Source organism: Balaenoptera borealis, assembly GCF_965194805.1.
Source record: "Balaenoptera borealis genome assembly, chromosome: 8".
NCBI classification, from domain to species: domain Eukaryota; kingdom Metazoa; phylum Chordata; class Mammalia; order Artiodactyla; family Balaenopteridae; genus Balaenoptera; species Balaenoptera borealis.
Window position 1 is genome coordinate 26,432,570 of NC_138865.1, and position 23,233 is coordinate 26,455,802.

The window sequence follows — 23,233 nt, forward strand, 5'->3', positions numbered from 1 at the left end:
TCCTATTGTGTGCATTTCCTTTTATCTTTCTTGATAGTGTCTTTTGAAACCCAAAGCTTTTACTTTTGTTTGATGAAGTACAATTTATCAATTTTTTTCTTTGGTTGCTTGTGCTTTAGTTGGCATATTTAAGAAAACATTGCCCAATCTGAAGATTTACATCTGTTTTCTCAAAGCTTTATAGTTTTACTTCTTACATTTATGCCTATGATCTATTAATTTGTGTGTATGCTGTGAGATAAGGGTCCAACTTCATTCTTTTGCATGTGGCTATTCAATTGTTCTTAGCACTATTTGCCCATTGAATTTTCTTGGCACCCTTGTTGAAAACCAATTGACCATAAATGTATGAATTTTTTCTGGACACTTAATTCTATTTCATTTATCTCTATGTCTGTTCTTATGCCAGTACCACAGAATCTTCATTACTGTAGCTTTATGGTATATTTTGAAATGTGGTAATGTGGAGTCCTCCAACTTTTTGGGTCCTTGAGACTGGCCCTTCCTCACTGAATGGTCTCAGCACTCTTGTCAAAAATCATTTGATCTTATATGTGAGGGTTTATTTCTGGGTTGTCTATTCTGTTCCATATATATATATATATATATATATATATATATATATATATATATATATATATATATATATATATATATATATAATCTTTATGCCAGTACCACACTGGTTTTTTTGGTTTGTTTGTTTTTTAATTAATTAATTAATTTATGGCTGTGTTGGGTCTTCATTACTGTGCAAGGGCTTTCTTCTAGTTGTGGCAAGCAGGGGCCACTCTTCATCGTGGTGTGCGGGCCTCTCACTATCGTGGCCTCTCTTGTTGCGGAGCACAGGCTCCAGACGCGCAGGCTCAGTAATCGTGGCTCACGGGCCCAGTTGCTCCGCGGCATGTGGGATCTTCCCAGACCAGGGCTCGAACCCGTGTCCCCTGCATTGGCAGGCAGATTCTCAACCACTGCGCCACCAGGGAAGCCCCACACTGTTTTGATTATTGTAACTTTTTAGTATATTTTGAAATCAGGGATGGTGATTTCTCTAGTTTTGGTCTTCTTTTTTCAAGATTTTTTTGGCTATTTGGGGTCCCTTGAGATTTCATATGAATCTTATTTCTGCAAAAACCTCTGTTGGGTTTTTGACAGGGATTGCATAAAATCTATAGATCTCTTTGGCAAGCATTTACCTATTACCAACATTAAATTTTTCAATTCATGAACATAGCATGTCTTTCCATTTATTTGTGTCTTCTTTAATTTCCTTCATCAATATTTTATAGTTTTCAGTGTACTAGTCCTTCACCTCCTTAATTAGGTTTATTTCTAAATATTTTACTATTTTTGGTGCTATTTATTGTAAGTGGAATTGTTTCTCAATTATCTTTCAAATTGTTCATTGTTAGTGTAGAGAAATCTGATTTTTGTGTTGATTTTTTATCCTGCAACTTGACTGAACTTATTTAATGGTTTCCTTTGCTGTGCAAAACTTTTAAGATTAATTAGGTCCCATTTATTTCTTTTTGCTTTATTTCCATTCCTCTAGGGGAGGGATCTAAAAAATTATTGCTGTGATTTATGTCAAAGAGTGTTCTGCCTATGTTTTCCTCTAGGACTTTTATAGTATCCAGTCTTATGTTTAGGTTTTTGATCTGTTTTGAGCTTATTTTTGTATATGGTGTTAGAGAATGTTCTAATTTCATTCTTTTACATGTAGCTGTCCAGTTTTCCCAGCACCTCTTGTTGAACAGACTGCCTTTTCTCCACTGTATATTCTTGCCTCCCATGTCATAGATTAATTGATCGTAAGTGCATGGGTTTATTTCCGGGCTTTCTATCCTGTTCCATTGATCTATATGTCTGTTTTTTGTGCCAGTACCATACTGTTTTGATTGCTGTAGCTTTTCTGAAGTCAGGTAGTGTCATTCCTCCAGCTCTGTTCTTCTTTCTCAAGATTGCTTTGGCTATTCAGGATCTTTTGTGTTTCCATAGAAGTTAAAAATTTTTTTGTTCTTGTTGTGTGAAAAATGCCATTGGTAATGTGATAGGGATTGCATTGAGCCTGTAGATTTCCTTGGGTATTATGGTCATTTTAACAATATTGATTCTTCCAATCCAAGAACAGTAGATCTTTCCATTTGTTTGTGTCATCTTCAATTTCTTTCATCAGCATCTTATAGTTTTTGGAGTACAGGTCTTTTGCCTCCTTAGGTAGGTTTATTCCTAGGTATTTTATTCCTTTTTATGCAATAGTAAATGGGATTGTTTCCTTAATTTCTCTTTCTGGTATTTTATTGTTAGTGTATAGGAATGCAACAGATTTTTGTATATTAATTTTGTATCCAGCACTTTATCGCTGAGGTCTAGGAGTTTTCTGGCAGCATCTTTAGGATTTTTTATGTATAGCATCATGTCATCTGCAAACAGTGACAGTTTTACTTTTTCTTTTCCAATTTGGATTCCTTTTATTTCTTTTTCTTCTCTGATTGCTGTGACTAGGACTTCCAATACTATATTGAATAAAATTGGCGAGAGTGGGCATCCTTGTCTTGTTCCTGAACTTAGAGGGAATGCTTTCAGTTTTTCACTGTGAGTATGATGTTAGCTGTGGGTTTGTCATATATGACCTTTATTATGTTGAGGTATATTCCCTCTATGCCCACTTTCTGAAGAGTTTTTTTTATCATAAATGGTTGTTGAATTTTGTCAATTTTTTTTCTGCATCTTTTGAGATGATCATATGGGTTTTATTCTTGAATTTGTTAATGTGGTGTATCACATTGATTGATTTGTGGATACTGAAAAATCTTTGAATCTCTGGGATAAATCCCACTTGATCATGATGTATCATCATTTTAATGTATTGCTGGAGTTGGTTTGCTAGTATTCCATTGAGGATTTTTGCATCTATGTTCATCAGTGATATGGGCTTGTAATTTTCTTTTTTTGTGATATCGTTGTCTGGTTTTGCAATCAGGGTGATGGTAGCCTCATAGAATGAGTTGGGAAGTGTTTCTTCCTCTGCAATTTTTTGGAATAGTTTCAGAAGGATATCTGTGAAGTCTTCTCTAAATGTTTGGTAAAATTCACCTGTGAAGCCATCTAGTCCTGAACTTTTGCTTGGTGGGAGTTTTTAAATTACTGATTTAATTTTATTACTGGTGATTGCTCTGTTCATATTTTCTATTTCTTCCTGGTTCCGTCTTGGGAGATTGTACCTTTCTAAGAATGTGTCCATTTCTTCTAGGTTGTCCATTTTATTGGCATATATTGAATAGTTGCCTGTAGTAGTGTCTTATGGTCCTTTGTACTTCTGTGTGTTTTTCATTTCTAATTTTAAGGATTTGGGCCCTCTCCCTTTTTTGTCCTGATAGGTCTGGCTAAAGATTTGTCAGTTTGTTTAACTCTTCAAAGAACCAGTTTTAGTTTTATTAATCTTTTCTATTGTTTTTTTAGTCTCATTTATATCTGCTCTGACCTTTATGATTTCTTTCTTTGTACTAACTTTGGGTTTTGTTTGTTCTCTCTCTAGTTGCTTTAGTTATAACATAAGGTTGTTTATTTGACATTTTTCTTGTTTCCTGTGGTAAGTTTGTATCACTATAAGCTTCCCTCTTAGAACTGCTTTTTTGTGTCCCATAGGTTTTGGATCATCATGTTTTCATTTTCATTTGTCTCTAGGTATTTTTTGACTTCCTCTTTGATTTCTTCAGTGATCCATTGGTTGTTTATTAGCATGTCATTTAGCCTTCACATGTTTGTGTTTTTTGCAGTTTTTTTGCTTATAGTTGATTTCTAGCCTCATAGTGTTGTGGTCAGTAAAGATGCTTGATATGATTTCAGTTTTCTTAAATTTACCAAGGCTTGCTCAGTGGCCCAGCATGTGATCTATCCTGGAAAATGTTTCATGTGCACTTGAAAAAGGCTGCTGCTTTTGGATGGAATGCTCTATAAATATCAGTTAAGTCTATGTGGTCTCATGTGTCAGTTTCCTTTAGTACATTCACAATATTGTGCAACCAGTACCTATAAGTTCCAAAACATTTTCATCACCTCAAAAAACACCACATACCCACTGCACAGTCACTTCCATTCTCCCCTATCTAACTCCTCATAACCATCCGTCTTCTGTGTCTATATGTTTACCTATGGCTATTTCATATAAATGGAATTGTAAACTACATCATCTTTTGTGTATGACTTCTTTCATTTAGCATAGCTTTTATTTTTATATATTTATTTATTTTGTTTATTTTTATTTTTGGCTGCATTGGGTCTTTGTTGTTGTGCATGGGCTTTTCTCTAGTTGTGGCGAGTGGGGGCTACTCTTCGTTGCAATGCACGGGCTTCTCATTGTGGTGGCTTCTCTTGTTGTGGAGCATGGGCTCTAGGCATGCGGGCTTCAGTAGTTGTGGTGCACAAGCTTAGTTGCATCCATGGCATGTGGGATCTTCCTGCACCAGGGCTCGAACCCGTGTCCCTGCATCGGCAGGTGGATTCTTAACCACTGCACCACCAGGGAAGGCCCTAGCTACCTTTTAAATATTCACCCACATTGTAGCATTTATGAGTACTTCATTCCTTTTTATGGCTGAATAACATTTCATTGTATGTATATATTACAATTTGTTTATCCACTTATCTGTTGATGACATTTGGGTTGTTTCCATCTTTTGGCTATTATAAATAATACTGCTGTAAAGATCTGTGCTCAGGTTTTGGTTTGAACCCCTGTCTACAATTAGTTTGAGTCTATAGTTAGGAATGGAATTGCTGGGTTGTATGGAGTTCTGTTTTTAACTTTTCAAGGAACTGTCAAACTGTTTTTACACAATGACTGAACCATTTTATACTGCCTACAGCAATGTACAAAGGTTCCAATTTCTGCACATCCTTACCAACACTTGTTATTTTTTTCTTTCTTTTTTTTTAAATTTTAGCCATCCTAGTGGGTGTGAAGTGGTATCTCATTGTGGTTTTGATTTTCATTTTCCTAATGACTAATGATGTTGAACAGTTTAAATGTTGGAGAAATGTCTATTCAAGTCTTTTGCCCATTTTTTAATAGAGTTACTTTTTGTTGTTGAGTTATGAAAGTTATTTATATATTCTGGATACAAAACATTTATCAGGTATGTGATTTGCAAATATTTTCTTCTATTCTATAAGGTTATCTTTTCACCTTTTGATAATCTCATTTGGTGCACAAAAGTTTTTAATTTTGATGAAGTTCAATTTTTTCATCCTCAATAATATTAACAGCTAATTTCTCATCAGAAACCATGGAGGCCAGATGCAGTAGTATTGCAGGAAAATGGGGCATAAGAGGATGGTCATGTCTCAGGTCTCAGGTGAGTTCCTGGGATGGACTGCCAAGAAAGGGTCCCTGGCTTCACGCAGGAAACAATTCAAGAGCAAGCCATAGTAAAGTGAAAGTGAGTTTATCTAAAGTGATACACCTTCAACAGACAGAACGCAGGCCATCTAAGAAAGTGAGAGTGGCCCCGAGGTATGGGGTTGTTAGTTTTATGGGCTGGGTAATTTCATAGACTAACAAGTGGGAGGATTATTCCAACTGTTTTGGGGAAGAGGCAGGGATTTCCATGACATGGGCCACTGCTCACTTTTTGGCCTTTTATGGTCAGCCTTGGAACTGTCATGGCACCTGTGGGTGTGTCACTTAGCATGCTAATGTATTACAATGAGCATATAATGAGGCTCAAGGTCTACTGGAAGTTGAACCTTCTGCCATCTTGGACCTAATCAGTTCTAACCATGTTTTGTCATATCCCATTCTTCTCAATGGCTATGTCATTCTTTTAATGGTTGTGCCCTGCCTCCTTCCATCTTGTCTCAGTATGAGGATATATTCAAGTGCTGAGAGGAAAAAAAGCTTGTCAAATGAAGTATTCTATATCCAACAAAACTATTCTTCAAAAATGAAGAAAAATTAACATATTTTGAGCTATACAAAAACAAAGAATTCATTGGTAACAGACCTACCTCACTAAAGGGGTGACATTAGCAAAAATGTCAGAGTAGATAGTTCCAGGGGCCTACCCCTCAATAGAAACACTGAAAAATCGAGTAAAAATGATAAGAATCAACTTAGTTAGAATTGTTGAAAACAGAGGTTCATAGCAACCAAGAGAAGGCTGAATCAAGAAAAGGTCAACTTTAAAATGGTAGGAAAGCATTGCAACATTTTTACTTGTACTTGACCTACACCCTTCATCAGCTTGGCAGTGGTCTTGAGAAAAGAAGCTTTCATTCCCAGCATGGGACCCTGGTCCCTGGTTCTAGAGGGAGCAGAGAAGCCCTTATTTGCAAAGAATAGTGTTTGTCTGCTTTGACCTGTCTTGTATACTACCTGAAAGACTGATAGAAGGTGCCTGTCTGTTTCATCTAATTTGGAATTCTCTCAGGCCAAAAAATTGGCTACACAGATGGCATTCCTCAGAAACATTGTAAGGCAAATGAACAAACTTCTTCAGCCCAGGGCAAAGGATTACAGTTGAGGAAAATAATAAATATGCAAAAGCCTGGGAAGAAAAGCTAGGGAAAGACTTCCTTTGGGAAATTAGGGCTTTCAAAAGTGCCTGTGTATAGTGGGTAATTTGGAAAGACATGCATATAACCTAGGCATGACACATGCTCAGAAAAGACCTGAGAAGATTCTGAGCTTTCATCTCTGGCTGATCTCCAGGCTCAGCACAAACAGGAAGTGAAGGTGAAGGCAGAGTTGTAATTGGCCTGGCTATGCAATAAAGGAGTGCCTAAACACAGAATCAATCTGAGAAAACTGGGAGAAGTTTTTATTTTCCTTTTTTTATTCTTAGGCATTAGGGGACTTTTAGCTTCCTAGCAACTTTTCAAACCCTTATGAACATCTCATTACCCAGTTTTTCCTTTTACACTATTTGGCTGGTCTATTGTTTGCCCCCACTATTATTCACTGCCTCAGGTCACTGCAAATGTAAACAATTGCCTGTAGTTGTTCTTGACAAACACCCCCAAAGAAGGCTTTTCACACTGAGCTCTAAGGTCAAATAAAGTTAGTCCTCAAAGCAGGGTTTCCAGGGAACCACTGGTCAGATCAAGTCATGATAATTCTCTGGTAATGGAGCTTTGAAAAATCTCCAAACTTGTTCTGATCCTTCCAGTGGCTGGCAGGCTGCTGGTTTTCACTGTGATTGGGGGCTGTTAGTTTTCAAAGCTACCATGGATCTGGAGAGTGGAGGATGGAACTCGTGCAAGTTAAAACACAACAAAACAAACTTGAAAGTTTTTGCACAGCAAAGGAAAACATAAAGAGAACAAAAAGACAAGCTATGGACTGGGAGAAAATATTTGCAAATGATGAGACTGACAAGGGCTTAATTTCCAAAATACACAAACAGCTCCTACAAGTCAATAACAAAAAAACAAGCAACCCAGTCAAAAACTGGGCAGAAGATCTAACTAGATATTTCTCCAAAGAAGACATACAGATGGCCAACAGGCACATGAAAAGATGCTCAACATCATTAATTATTAGAGCAATGCAAATCAAAACTACAATCACGTCACACCAGTCAGAATACCCATCATTAAAAAGTCTACCAATATAAATGCTGGAAAGGTTTTGAAGAAAAGGGAAACCTCCTACACTGCTGGTGGGAATGTAAATTGGTACAGCCACTATGTAAAACAATATGGAGGTTCCTTAAAATACTAAAAATAGAGTTACCATATGATCCAGCAATCCCATTCTTGGGCATATATACAGAGAAAACTGTAATTCAAAAAGATGCATGCACCTCAATGTTCATACCAGTACTATTTACAGTAGCCGAGACATGGGAGCGACCTAAATGTCCATCGACAGATGAATGGATAAAGATGTGGTATGTATGTATATGTACGTGTGTATATATATATATATATATATATATATATACATACATACATATACATACCTATAATGGAATATCACTCAGCCATAAAAAAGAGTGAAATAATACCATTTGCATCAACATGGATGGGCCTAGAGATGATCATACTAAGTGAAATAAGTCAGACAAGAGAAAGACAAATATCATATGCAATCACTTATATGTGTAGTCTAAAACATGATACAAATGAACTTATTTACAAAACAGAAATAGACTCACAGACATAGAAAACAAACTTATGGTTACCAAAGGTGAAAGTGGGGGGTGGGGAGGGATAAATTAGGAGTTTGGGATTAGCAGATACAAACTACTATATGTAAAATAGATAAATAACAAGGTCCTACTGTATAGCACAGGGAACTATATGCAATATCTTGTAATAAACTATAATGGAAAAGAAAAAAAATAAACTGTTGGAATGAAAAAAAGATAACAAAGTATTTTTACTGAGATTCAGTAATCTTCCTTGAATAGACAGTCCTTGGCTTTCTGCAGATCTTTGCTTAATTTCCAGAGTTCTGAGAAAACATGATTGTGACAAATTTGGGGGCCAGTTTTCTCAGTTCTTTTATAGAAAAGGGAGTTTTCTGACATTCTTACTCTGCCATTTTCATTGATATCACTCATTCTCCTGTGTCCTTTCACTATGTTCCCATCAATAATCATTTCATTACTTTCTGGCACTATGGGATGTTCCAGCTCATTTTTTACTTGAACTCCCCCAGTATGGAATCAGCCACTATTCCAAGGAGGCTTTGTTCCTATTATTAAAACACACACACACAAAATATAAATTAGCTAAAGATACCCCTGTATATTGGTCCTTCAATAGTCTTTTTCAACATAGCAGGCTGACTTTTAGCTGAAAGTCCAGCAGCACCAAACTCAAATTTTTCCATATACAATTGCCTTAAATATAGCCAAAATAAGTTTACTTTCACCTTTTAGAGACTGCCTGCTTTGCATGCCCCATGAAACTGCACCCAACATTAGCTAGCCATAGATAAGCTGAATCCTGGGATATAAAAAGCCCCAAGCTGCTGCTGCTCTTTGGAGCTCTCGGAACCAGAGACTCTCCATCTTGCTGCTAAGCAACATCGCCTAAACACCTCTCTAATTTCTCTCTCCCCCACGAGTTTCCTTGCCCTCTTCCCCTTCTGGGTGCTGGTGGTGCTGTCTCTGGAAGGTCTCCTGTTGCGAGGGACTTTCTCTCTCGGGCAACCTCTCAAAGTAATGCCCAAATAAAGCTTGCCATGTGCTACTGCCATCCCATGGTTTTGTCTTTTCCTTGATCACCACTCCCCCCACCAAACTTCGAACTCATAACAAGTGGCACTGAATACAAAAATTTGGTTATGATCAAGGAATTGGTATGGGGTCTACCCAGTCAGTAGGACAATCAATTGGCAATTTGATCCTGAATAGTCTTAAGTGGTTGGGACTCAAAATTTGGAATGCCTCTGCAACAATTTGGTTGGAATCACTCCTGTGTACTGCTCTCTACATTTTTCACAGTCTCCTCCTCTGTCTCATTAGCCTGGCCAAGAGGTAGCACCAGTATCTGAGTGCACCCACACTATTAGAACTGACTTTTGGGGTTAGAAACACTGAGTCATCCAGAGACAGATGGTTAGCCCATCTGCCTGCGTCCCCCACTGGGCAGGCAGGGGACACTGTAAGACCTATAGGCTTGGATAGAAAAAAGGGGAGGGATGCACCCCTCTGGACTGAGGGTGGGCTCCCCTAACCCTGGCCCCATCACAGTAGAAGCTTCCCATAGTGGGTTGGTAGTTTGGAGTACTCTGAGATAAGAGAATGTCTTCATCCCTGGTGACTGCTATGGCAGGTAAAGAAACTGATAAGGCAGAGGTGGAGGCTGGATGTCAGGTGGGGAGACACCTTTGCAAGCAGCTAGCATGCCTCTTCTCTTGTGATAATCTATCATGCTGTTATGGATGTTGTCATTCTAGCCCCTCCCCAGTGCTTGGGCTGAGCTGGCTAAAGCATTACTCAAAGGACCAAAGTCAAGGAAGTTTATAGCCCAGCCCTTCCCAGGACCCTGAAGGAGATGGACACCTTGCTGAGCAGATGATCCAAACCACAAGATATGTGTTAGGGCTTGCTCACCGCTGCTTCTCACCCAGGCACTGCCTGGAGAGGAGGCAAGATCCCAAAGTCCCAGGGCAGACCCAATGGAGGGGAGGACCCTGGGGAGACTGACTGGAGCCCTGGAGAGGAAGATGCAGCACAGTGTCCTCCTGATAGTGACTGGGATAATTTACCCTCTGCTTTGTTGGTAATCACCTGCAAAGTAATACAGATAGAGAAGACAAAAGGGAAGGGCCAAGGGGGGGGCTTCCCTTGTTTGAAGGAGGAGACACATTCACTCCCTTGTCCTGAGGCCCAGTCTCTCCTTTGAAAGACCCTGCCCAGGAACCAAATGAAAAAGGGCTTCCTGGCTGTCTAGAATGTATCTGGCGGGGAGCAAGATTCACCTAACAGGGGCTGCCATAGTATGGGATGTAAAATGGTATCCCAGTAAAGGATCCCACACAATTAGTGTGGAAGGTGGGAATGACCCCCAGAGGTGGCTTTGGACCCTGGTCCATATGTATTTTGTGGGTGTGGAGTTTCATGGCTTGTAAGGCCACCTGCCCTACATTAGGCCTCATAACAGCCTGGCAGATTGTCAATGGAAAATGTTAGCTGAGGCCAAAGATCGCCTCTGCCAGTTGGGGACATTGGAGTGGGCCTGTCAGGCAACAGATGATGTGCATCATGATGACTTGGCAAGTTGACGGAGGCTGAATTGAGTCCTGAGTCCACCCAGTTGTTTCTCAGGGGTGCCCCCTCACAAATAAAAGTCCTCTTTACTGACAATGACGGTGAATGCTGAAACAATTCAAGAGGCCGTACCAGCCCTACACTTAATAGAAGCTCTTGAGAGACAAACTCAGAGTCAAGTTCCTGTTAATTCTACAGCAATATCCTGCCCGGCCTAAAAATTACACCAACAGTGAGGCTGCCCCCATTCTAGGCCAAACAAGCCACCTACAACCATACCTAAATATGAACCCCAAGATGACAAGAGATATTGTGTTGGAACTTAAGGGACAGGGGGTGCCAGTTTGGATGGTCTCTAGAAAATCAGTAAGCAGTTACAATACTAAGGTTAAGTTACAGTTGATGACAGGCATCACCTTTGGGGTCATCCCCACCTTCTGTGCCTAACCCTGATCTCTACCAGTGGCAGGGACCTACCCCACATAGGGATCCCACCATCATGGAAGCAGTCCCCTTCTGGCAAACAACCACCTACATTAACCGTGGTTTGGGCTCAGAAATGAACAATGCTGGTGGCTCTGTTGGACACAGATGCCCAAATCTCCCTAATCCCAGGAAGCACTCTTTCCCTAAAGGGACACCTCGAGGAGGTGACAGCCTTGGGAGGAGGATTGATAATGGTTAATTACCAACTTTATTAAAATTGGCCCAGTTTTGCTAAAAAGATGTTTCTATTCTTGTTTCCTCCAAGACGCCCTATTTTTCCATTATTAGAATACACCTCCCTCATGCTGACTTAAAAAAATGCACAACGTGAGAGTTGCGAGTTAAGTTTTATTTGGGGGAAAATGAGGACTGCAGCTCGGGAGACAGTGTTTCAGATAACTCTGAGAAACTGCTCCAAGGAGGCGAGGGGAGGAGCCAGGATAAATAGGAGTTTGGCAACAAAGGGCAGGTAGTCAGGAACATCAAAAGATTATTGTTAATTAAAGAAAACCAGATATCTCAAGTTAAGGAATTTAGCGCTTTTCTACATATGGGAAGATGCAAGAATCTGGGCTCACCGAAATCATTCCTTTGACATGCACCTCAGCTATCTGGGGCCAGTATCCTGTATTTTCACATCCTGAGTTTCCTCAGGGCTCATCGCAGGGAGTGGCTGCAGTCTGATGGCTGCTAGATGGCAGGTATTCTTTTCAGCCCTGAGTTTCCTCAGGGCTCACCGGCTCACATTGGAGGGTTGCAGTCTTTGATCACTGTGACATCCTTTGTTTATTGATATGGCAGGAAATATTCCGTTTATAAATATTCCATTCCATTTATAAATATTCCATTTATCACTCAGCAGCAGGTAACCTCAGGAAACAAGCCTAAGGCTTTTATGCTATTGGTTGGTATCATTCAGTGGGAACAAATTAATCTTCCCTACCAGTACAGGTGATAAATATGTCACAGTACTAGCTAGCTAAGGTAAGGCACTGAAGGATAAGGGGCTATCAGAGCTGACCTAGGTAAGAAGGGATATTGATTCCCACCATCTCACTTTTCAGTTACCTTGTATTTCCAGTGCTTAAAGCCACTACTGATGACTGGAGGTGAAGTATAGATTATAGAAAGTTGAACAAGGCTATTTTCTTTATTAGGGTACCTCTACCATCCTTGCCTTGATGGATGACATTCATAACAACATGGGTAAATTGTTTGGAATTATAGACTTGGGTAACATGATCTATTCAGTAAAAATTTTGCAGTCAACCACAATTCACCTTCTCCTTTGAGGCTCAAGAATATACCTCTACCTGATTACCTATTGAGTTCTTAAATAGCCCTGCAATTACACAAGGGCTTTGCAGCCAGGGCTTGGATGCCTGCCCGACACTTCCATCAGAAACTCAGCTTTGGCGTTATATGGATGACATCCTCCTCATTGGACTTGCCCAAGACTATGTCTCATAGGCCAGTACAGCCATGAGTGAACAACTCACTGACGGGATGGACAAGTATCCCCCTAAAGTACAAGGCCCCTCCTAGTCTATTAAAATGTTAGGTTACATTTACAATTCAGAAGAGTGAACTATCCCCAATCCAGTAAGAGACAAGCTCCTAGCACTTTAATTTCTCACATTGCTAAAGGGATCCAACTAACATTTGGTAGGAACGTTCATTCTGGCACCAACGCATTATTTCCCCCAGTAGTCACTGTCCTCTGTCTTATCAAGTTACCTGTAAGTTTTTCACTTTTCAGTGATCAAAGCTGAAGTTCTTACTGGGGCAGAGAAAATTACCCTATGAACCAAGATTTCTGTTATGACCTGGGTAATGGTAAAAGCTCCCTGTAGAAATGGATCTGAATCAGAAGTCTCCTTGTTAAAATGGAAATGATATCTACAGCATTGGGCAGAACTCATACCTACTGTAGTGTTATGCTCTACGAGGAAACAGCCACATATCCTGCCACTCAGGTTAACTTGATGAAACTGCAGAAATGCCTCCACCCTTTGCCCAAGGGGGGCTAAAAGGAAGATGGTCAGCACTCTTAAAACAAGAAAACCAATAGTCATTCTTTACCAGTGGAGTGAACAGTGGGTTTAAGGGAGCCACACAATGGCAGCTGCAGCCTATCTCCCCTATTCAAATACTCCAATTTCCATATATGCAGTACTCCTAGCAATGGAGTATTCCCTTGACAAAAACTTTCTTAAGGTGTGTATTTTCACAGATATGTTCCTGGTTGGTGGCTAACAGGCTAAGTACTTGATTGGGACTTTGACAAAATCAGGGCTGGAAAATACAAGGCCAAGACATTTGGGGTAAAGAGATATGAGGGAAAAATAGCTACACTGGTTCCCATTCTACCAAGCTGGGTGCACCATATCTTGGCTCATACTAAGCAAGACATGTAAGACGCATAATACAACAACAAAGCTGACAAACTAACCAATCCACCAAAACAGGAAGGAAAGTCCCAGAATTTTGTCCCTTCTACCAGTGGGCACATGAGAGATCAGGGCATTTGGGCATCATGGAGTGACAAAAATGGATTGTTAATAGATGAGCTGACCCAAAAGAGAGGCATTTACAAAAAGCCACTGGGTATTGTACCATATGCCAGAAATTTAGATACTGGGCCTACCACATCAGAGGAAAAGTTTGCAGAGAAGGGCCACATCAGAACTTGCAAATCAATTTCATTGTGCCTCTCTCAGCAGCATCAGGGGCCACTGAATTTGCCTTAACAATGGTAGTTACCTACACAGGCCTTCTACTGCCTTACCCATGCAAGGCATCAACCTCTGCTAATGTCACTGAGGTGTAAACAAAGCAGCTTTTACAACCTTTCGGAGTGCCACAAGCTAAAAAGTCAGATCAAGGCTCCCACTTCACCATGAAGCAAATGCAATAATGAGCATTATGAAATGACATTACAAAATAACAGTGGTAGGTATCACATAAATACATAAAGGGCTTTTAAAACAAGGGCTGTTGAGAGAACTTGGAGGACAACTGTCTCCCAAGTGGTCAAGAAAGCTACCCATTCTCCTGAGATTACATTAAATCCACACTCCCTGATTACATTAAATTCATGGAATCTATAGCATAACTATACCATATTTAAATTCACAGCAACTGAGGGAACCACCAACAGAGACGCTGCAACCTCTAATGGTGCATCAGAAACAACACAATGACCAGTTTTCACAGATATGGTAGCTCTAACGTTGCTGCCCACAGCAAAGGAACATCCCGCTCAGTACCTGCACCGTTCCCTTCTCCCTCATAGAAAATACAGAGCCTGACCACTTCCCCCTTGATCCTGATAAGAGCCTGATGTGGACCACTGGCTCTGGGCCCATTCTCAGCCTGAGTTTGCTCATCGTCAGCGAGAGCCAAGCAAACTACCCACACCACTTGGATAGGCTGCCCACATACTTTGTGGAACCAACATGGACCTGATCCTGACACCCAGGAGGTGTAACTAATCACCCTCAGACTGGGTACTAGCACTTGGATGACACTCAGGGGACCATCACTATCCTATAGCTGGCTGCAGACAACCTCAGGCTTTAATCTCTACTCTATTGCTGTGTCCCTTCCTTACCTGAGAAGTTCCTACCCACACCCACTCCATGTCCTTGGCATTCACATCACAGAAAGAAACACAATATGGGTTAGACTGGGGGAACCACACCATTGGCTCTTTGGGTTGGTCAATCAGCACTGAGGCTGGCACTCCTCCTCCTATCTCTACTACTGCTGGCAATAGTCCTCTGGATAAGCTAGACTCTGTGATACCACTTGTGACTTATAGGTGCCTTCTAAGCCCTATAGACCAACTTTAACTTCAAATCAGATGAAACCCACTATTATTAACTAGTGCCATTAAAAAATAGAGCAATGGCCATTACCTATCGAGTCTCATCTAAAAAATGCCCAGATATAGTGTGCACTCAAATTACAACCAGGATGCTCGGGATTGGTACAATCAAATGAAAAACTCTGTAATTCAGAGACTATACCAACGAACCTTATGGGATTATGGAGATAAAAGTATACCTCCTGCTAATCCCTGAGATGATGATAAATATAAACCCTGACAACAATGTATACCCTTACAGTTATTGGCCTCTTTCTTTTATTTTTTTCTTTGAAAGTGATAATTGCAAGGAGTGGTAAGATCAATAGACAGGTTTTTTTCAGGTGTTTTTTAAAAAAATTATTTATTTTTGGCTGTGTTGGGTCTTCGTTTCTGTGCGAGGGCCTTCTCCAGTTGCGGCAAGCGGGGGCCACTCCTCATCGTGGTGCGCGGGCCTCTCACTATCGTGGCCTCTCTTGTTGCGGAGCACAGGCTCCAGACACGCAGGCTCAGTAGTTGTGGCTCACGGGCCCAGTTGCTCCACGGCATGTGGGATCCTCCCAGACCAGGGCTCGAACCCGTGTTCCCTGCATTAGCAGGCAGAGTCTCAACCACTGCATCACCAGGGAAGCCCTGGCCTCTCTTTCTATTCTTTACAATGATCTCTCTCCTTCACCACTATGAGCTTCATTTATTGAGGTGGAAAGAAATTGCGCTAACCAAGTGGCCATGGGCACGTAACCATGGACCTCTTCCCTGGATACTGATCAATATATTCAAGGAAGGCAATGTGTACAATATAATGTTACCTAAGCTAAGGCATGTCTAGGAAATTAGAAACTGGCTTGAGAATGCTCCATAACCTAACCTCCTCACATACCAACTGCAAATTTTATGTACCACTCAGTAGGGGTGGGCTCTACAATAATTGCAATACTGGCTGCCCACAGTGAATAATCATATCTCTTGGGTATTATAGCAGACAATTCTCATGAAAAGCATATTTGATCATATTGATAGAGAAATCTAACTGCTCTCTGCATGGGAGTTTCTCTACCCAACTATTTTCTATCCAACTACTTGCTTCAGCTATTACAGAATTTTCTAGACCTATCAAAACCACCATTAATAAGTACTTGGGAAATATTTGAGGGTAATTTCTGCCCAATGTTATTGTTCTGGGACCTTATTTCAGAAACCTACATAAAGGCATCCAATCAGAAGAGAAGAAGTAAAACTGTCTCTATTTGCAGATGACATGATATTATATTTAGAAAACCTTAAAGACTCCACCAAAACACTGTTAGAATAAACCAATTCAATAAAGTTGCAGGATACAAAATCATTATACAAAAATCATTGCATTTCCATACACTAATAATTAGCTATCAGAAAGAGAAATTAAGCACTTCCCTGGTGGCGAAGTGGTTGAGAGTCTGCCTGCCAATGCAGGGGACACGGGTTCAAGCCCTGGTCTGGGAAGATCCCATATGCCGTGGAGCAACTAGGCCCGTGAGCCACAACTACTGAGCCTGTGCGTCTGGAGCTTGTGCTCCGCAACAGGAGAGGCCGCGACAGTGAGAGGCCCGCGCACCACGATGAAGAGTGGCCCCTGCTCACTGCAACTAGAGAAAGTCTTCACACAGAAACGAAGACCCAACACAGCCAAAAATAAATAAATAAATAAATAAATTTTTAAAAAAAAGAAAGAGAAATTAAGAAAACAATCCCATTTACAATTGCATCAAAAAGAATAAAATACCTAGGAATAAATTTATCCAAGAAGATGAAAGATCTGTACACTGAAAACTATAAGAAATTGATGAAAGACATTAAAGAAGACACAAATAAATGGGAGTGTATATCATACTCATGGATTGGAAGAATTAATATTGTTAAAATGTCCCTACTACCCAAAGAAATCTATAGATTCAGTGCAACACAATCAAAATCCAATGGTTTATTTTTTCACAGAAATAGAACAAACAATCCTAAAATTTATATGAAACCAAAAAGACTCTGAGTATCCAAAGCAATCTTGAGAAAAGAACAAAGGTAGAGGCTTTTCTGATTTCAAACTATAGTACAAAGCTCTAATAATCAAGACTGTATGATACTGGCAAAAAAATAGACCCATGCACCAACTGAACAGAATAGAGAGCCTAGAAATAAACCCACACGTATATTGTCAGTTAACTGATGATAGAGGAATCAAGAATATACAATGGGATAATATAGTCTCTTCAGTAATGGTGTCAGGAAAACTGGACAGCCACAGGCAAAAGAATGAAGCTCGACCACACTATCTTACACCATACACAAAAATTAACTCAAAATGGATTAAAGACTTGACTATCAGACCTGAAACCATAAAAATCCTAGAAAAAAGCGTAGATGGGAGGTAACTTCCTTCACATAGCTCTTAGCAATGTTTTTGTGGATCTGAGTACAAAGGCAAGGGAACTAAAAGTAAAAATAAACAAATGGGACTACATCAAACTAAAAAGCTTCTGCACAGTAAAGGAAACCATCAACAAAATCAAAAGGCAACCTAAAAGATGGGAGAAAATACTTGCAAATCATATCTAAAAAGGGATTAATATTCAAAATACATAAAGAATACATACAACACTATGAAGTAATATGAAACAAGAACAAAATAAAAAATAATCTGATTTTTAAAATGGGCAGAGGACCTGAATACAGTTTTCCAAAGATTACATACAACTGTCCAACAGATATATGAAAAGGTGCTCAACCTCATTAATCATCAGGAGAATGCAAATAAAAACCACAAAGAGATAGCACCTGACACCTGTTAGAATGGCTCTTCTCAAAAAGACAAGAAATAACAAATGTTGGTGAGGATGTGAAGAAAAAGGAAAACTTGTATACTGTTGATGGAAATGTAAATTGGTACAGCCTCTGTGGAAAAAAAGTATGAAGGTTCCTCAAAAAATTAAAAATAGAACTACCATATGATCCAGCAATCTCACTTCAGGGTATTTATCTGAAGGAAATGAAATCACTATATCAAAGAGATACCTGCATCCCCACGTTCATTGCAGCATTATTCACAATAGCCAGGACATGAAAACAACCTAAGTGTCTATTCATGGATGAATGGATAAAGAAAATGTGATATATATGTATATGTATGTATATGTGTGTATATATATATATATACACACACATACATACATACACACATACATACATATATATGAAGTATAATATAATATAAATATATGTATAATGGAATATTATTCAGCCATAAAAAAGAAGGAAATTCTGCTATTTGCGACAACATGGATGGAGCTCAAGGGCATTATGCTAAATGAAATAAGTCAGAGAAAGACAAATGCTATATAATCTCAATTATATGTGGAATCTAAAACAAAATCAAAAACCAAAAAAACCCCAGAACTCATAGATAACAGGAAACAGATTCGTGGTTGCCTGAGGTGGGGGGTTGGGGTGGGAGTGGGGGAACTGGGTGAAGGTGGTCAAAAAGTACAAACTGGAAAGTTATAAGATAAATAAGCCCTAGAAATGTAATTTACTGCATGATGACTTAGCTAACAATATTGTATATTTGAAAGTTGTAAAGACAGTAGATCTTAGAAGTTCTCATCACAAGAAAAAGAATTGTAAACTATGTGTGGTGATGGATGTTAACTAAACTTATTGCGGTTATCATTTTGTAATATATACATATATCAAATCATTATGCTGTACACCTAAAGTGAATACAATATTATATGTCAATTATATCTCAATTTTTAAAAAACCTAAAAATCCCACCTTACAGAATATAGAAACAATAATGAAAAGACAAGTAGCAAAGCTAACCTGGGAGGAAATTTATTGGTGTAGTCACAACACCACCTCCCAAGGGGCCACTATGAAAGCTGTTCTAACGTCTGCCCTAGGAAGGTTTGGATACCATGGAGCAGAGGGTCCCACAGTGAAACACAGCAAACTTGTAATAAATAGGGATAGAATTGGGACAAATGTATAATACAATTGATGTCTGCTTTTAGAAATAATTTGGCCCACTTGGGAGGATCCCATATGTGAGTGCCCCATGGTTCAGGAACTAATTTGGTGCATGTCTAAATTAACTTTTTATCAGACTGCTGAGAGTATCTGTGAAACCTATCCCATGTCCATGGGCACACACTGATGCTACTTATTATGGCAGTCAGCAGGAAACTCAATCACTAATGCTCACCAATCTGAACGAGAAGGAATATACAATTGCCCACCAAACCAAATCTGCATACAGCCTTAGCCACAGCAATACATTTGTATGCAGATCTAACTGCATGCTGGGTTAGATTCCTACAACCTGATTTTAGTACACAGCATAACGGCCAAACTCTCCTATAAACCTCACCCATCAAGATGAGCCTCTTCCCTTCACCATTAACATCCAACAACAGCATCAACATCCAACGAATTTATGTGAGGCTTGCCACATAAATGTGTAGACAGTGGTGGGCTAAGCACATAACCCATTAGTTGACCCAGGTGCTGAGTGTGAGGTAGAGAACATTCAAGTCTGTTCGACCATGACATTGTATGCTCCTATTCACACCACTTGGAATTGCACTAAGCTGTGCGAATATACCTTTCCTACAAACACAGAGCATATAGGCAGCAGAGGGAGGCTGGAGGACCTGAAAGAGAATCAAATAGTCTCCCCTATCACAAGCTTCCTCCCACCCAACACTGCAAAGTTTTCCCTGCACTTGAATTTGGCTGAAAATTCCAGTAGATTTTTACTCAGCAGCAGAACATCCCAAGTCCTTGTTTTCACAAGCCACACTAGCCACAGCTCTCCAATGACACAAACGAGCTCTGCTAATAGTCCCCCTGGCACTAATCACTCTAGGTTCACTAACTCTGGAAATAGAACAGCATATGTGTGGGACACTTCACAAAGAAACACAGATAGCCATGTCCAAGGAATTATCCACAGAAATGAAACAAATGGCCCAGGGATTAGAACTCTTGGCTGAATCTCAGTGTACTTTAGGGACCATGGCATTAGACAACTGCATAGCCCTAGATTATTTATTAGCTGTTAAAATGGGGGTGTGTTTGTGTCTGTGCACTTCCTCACATATCTTGCTGCATGTGAGTCATAACACTTACCACGTTTTAAAGATAGCCAGGGACATGTATCAAAGGAGTCATAATGTCACTCTATTAACTAAATTGATTAAACAAGTCAAAATCTTCTCCTTTTCTGATCTATTCTCCTGACTTCCCCCCACTAAGTGGGTCAACTGGCTGAAAATGGGCTTTGAAATGGGCTTTATGCCCTTGTAGGATTTGGGGCATTTAGAATGCTTTATTGCTGGCTGCAGACTCAGACATTACAAAGTTATACACAACTTAGATTATAAAACAACATGGAGCCAGGGGATATATTATTGTATAAATGAGCCAAAGATGTCCCTGTATATTGGTCCCTATGCTGTTTACTTTTTTTTCTTTCTTTTTATTTATGTATTTATTTATTAATATTTTCTTTTTATCTATTTATTTATTTGGCTGCGTTGGGTCTTGAGTTGTTGCTGTGCGTGGGCTTTCTCTAGTTGCGGTGAGCGGGAGGCTACTCTTCGTTGCAGAGCACAGGCTCAAGGTGCTCAGGCTTCAGTAGTTGTGGCTCTTGGGCTCAGTAGTTGTGGCTCACAGGCTTAGTTGCTCCACGGCATGTGGGATCTTCCCGGATCAGAGCTCGAAACCGTGTCCCCTGCATTGGCAGGCGGATTCTTAACCACTGTGCCACCAGGGAAGTCCCATGCTGTTTACTTCTTAACAGCAGGCTGAGACCTCTAGCTCAAAGAGTGATGGTATCAAACTCAAATTTTTACAAATTGAATTGCTTTTTTTTTTTGGCCGCGCCACCATGCATCTTGCGGTATCTTAGTTTCCCTACCAGGGATCTAACCTGGGCCCTCAGCAGTGAAAGTGCTGAGTCCTAACCAGGGAATGCCCCCAATTGCTTTAAATATAGTCCAAATAAGCTCATTCTTAGCTACTTATAGCCTGTCTTCTTCATAAAACCTGTGAAACTATACCCAACATGTGCTAGCCATAGATAAGACTAGTCTTGGGGCTGTAAAAGACCCCAAACTGCTGCTGTTCTTCAGAGCTCTTTGATTCAGAAACTCCCTGTTATGAGCTCAGTCGTGTCCCCCCAGATTTATATGTTGAAGTCCTAACCCTCAGCACCTCAGAATGTAACTATATTTGGAGATATGGTCTTCAGTGAGGTTATTAAAGTAAAATGAGCTCATTAGGGTAGACCTAATCCAATCTGACTGGTATCCTTACAAGAAGAGGAGATAAGGACACAAACACAGACATGCACAGAGGAAAGCCCATGCGAGGACACAGGGAGATATCCATCTGCAAGCCAAGGAGAGAGGCCTCAGGAGAAACCAGCCTGCTGACACACCTGAACCTCCCACTCTCTAAAACTGAGAGAATGAACGTCTGTTGTTCGAGCCACCCGGCCTGTAGTGTTTTGCCACAGTAGCCCAAGCAAACGAGTACACGCCCATCTTGCTGCTGAGCAACATCACCTAGACACTTAAGCCCCCCCTCCAGTTCCCCTCTCACGCAGGAGTTCCTTTGCCCTGTTTCTCTTCTGGGTGGGGGTCCCATGCCACAGCCTCCAGCAGGCCTCCTGCTGTGAGGGACGTCCCTTCTCATGCAACCCATCAAGCACTGCCGCCCAGATAAAGCTCATTGTGTGCTACTGCTATCCTGTGGTCATGTCTTTTATCAGCCTCTAAATCTTTGAGTTTATCTCTATCTCTATCTCTCTCTATCTCTGTATCAGCTTTTTTGGATACACGTGTATACATTTCTACTGCAGGTGGTTTAAATCTAGCTAAGCAGATCATTATACCTGAGATCCAAGAGTAATGACTCACTCTATGAGTGTTGAGATCGTCCATAAAGTCATTTCTCAGCCCAGAAGCTCCACTTGTTGCCTATTCCCAGTAATAGTAACCACAGCAATTGCATGTAATGAATGCTTACAATATATTAGATATTGTGCTAACAGATTTATATGTGATATCACAAGAAGACATCACAACAGTCTTCTGAGTCAAGTACTATTATTTCCACTGTACAATTAAAAAATCTAAGCAACTTAAGGTATACATGAAGGTATACAAATATTAGCTAACTTGCCTAGTATTAAACAGCAATATCTGGCAGAATCCATGTCTGTTTGACTGCAGAGCCTAAACAAGTAATAAAGACATGGAACTTAATCCAAGGACTTTCAAGAAGTGAGTCGCATTTGGTCTGCAGTCACCCAGCAAATATATCATGAGAGACTGCTAAGAATATATATTTGAATAGCATGTATCTTTAAACATGAGATTGGTAGATTAGTCATGGCTAAACAGGAATATATATCCAAACCCATAAGTCACCTTGACATGCGTTCTGATTGCTGGATCCTTTCTTTGTCCTGTAAACACATTTCAAAGTAGAACTATGGAGTTTTAGTTTCAAAGAATTTAAAGCTGCAAGGGGTCTTAGACATGATCTAGTCCAGTCCTCACATTATAGCTTTGCACAAACCAAGGCCTAGGAATGGAAATAGACTTGTCTAGTGACCCAGGATGTTAGTAGAAGAGCTAGACATAGAATCTGAGCTCCATTATATAGTAATAAAAATAATAATTATAACAAAATTAATTATAATACTAGCTATTACCATTTGGGGGTACCTGCAATATGCCCTGTACATATACTGTCTTATTTAATCCTTAAAGCAGTCTTTTGATATAGGTATTTTTATCTCTATCTTGATTAAAAGAAAAGAGTTTCTAAATCCAGGATCACATAGGTAATACATGATAAAACCTAGATCTGAATCAAGGTCCCTTATAGAATCAAGATTCTAAGGTTTTCCTACTATAACATTATTTTCAAACTAACTTTTGCCTCAACTGTTATTCATGCTATGAAAACTATAGGAAAATAATTGAAAATGACATCAATGAGAAAAGAACAGGATTAAGACAAATATGTATATTCCACCATCAATATCAGAAAGAGTTCTACAATGGCTAAGCTTTATTCTGATCTCAAGGAAAGTTTGAATGGAAATAATGTA

At 39.9% G+C, this 23,233-nt stretch overlaps 2 protein-coding genes across 10 annotated transcripts in view; one reads left to right on the forward strand and one right to left on the reverse strand.

Annotated features, from left to right (window-relative positions):
* Window positions 1-23,233, reverse strand: part of LOC309632967 (uncharacterized protein) — a 112,396-nt gene that overhangs the window by 21,153 nt on the left and 68,010 nt on the right. The window lies entirely within an intron of this gene.
* LOC309632961 (uncharacterized protein) overlaps window positions 1-23,233 on the forward strand; it is a 53,554-nt gene that overhangs the window by 4,851 nt on the left and 25,470 nt on the right. The window contains exon 2 of one of the 3 annotated variants that reach the window (XM_082401080.1): window positions 5,269-5,357. The exons of the other annotated variants lie outside the window; for them this stretch is intronic. Coding sequence (XP_082257206.1) covers window positions 5,321-5,357 — 37 coding nt within the window. The 5' untranslated portion in view covers window positions 5,269-5,320. The remainder of the gene's footprint in view (window positions 1-5,268; window positions 5,358-23,233) is intronic. 3 annotated transcript variants of the gene reach the window in all.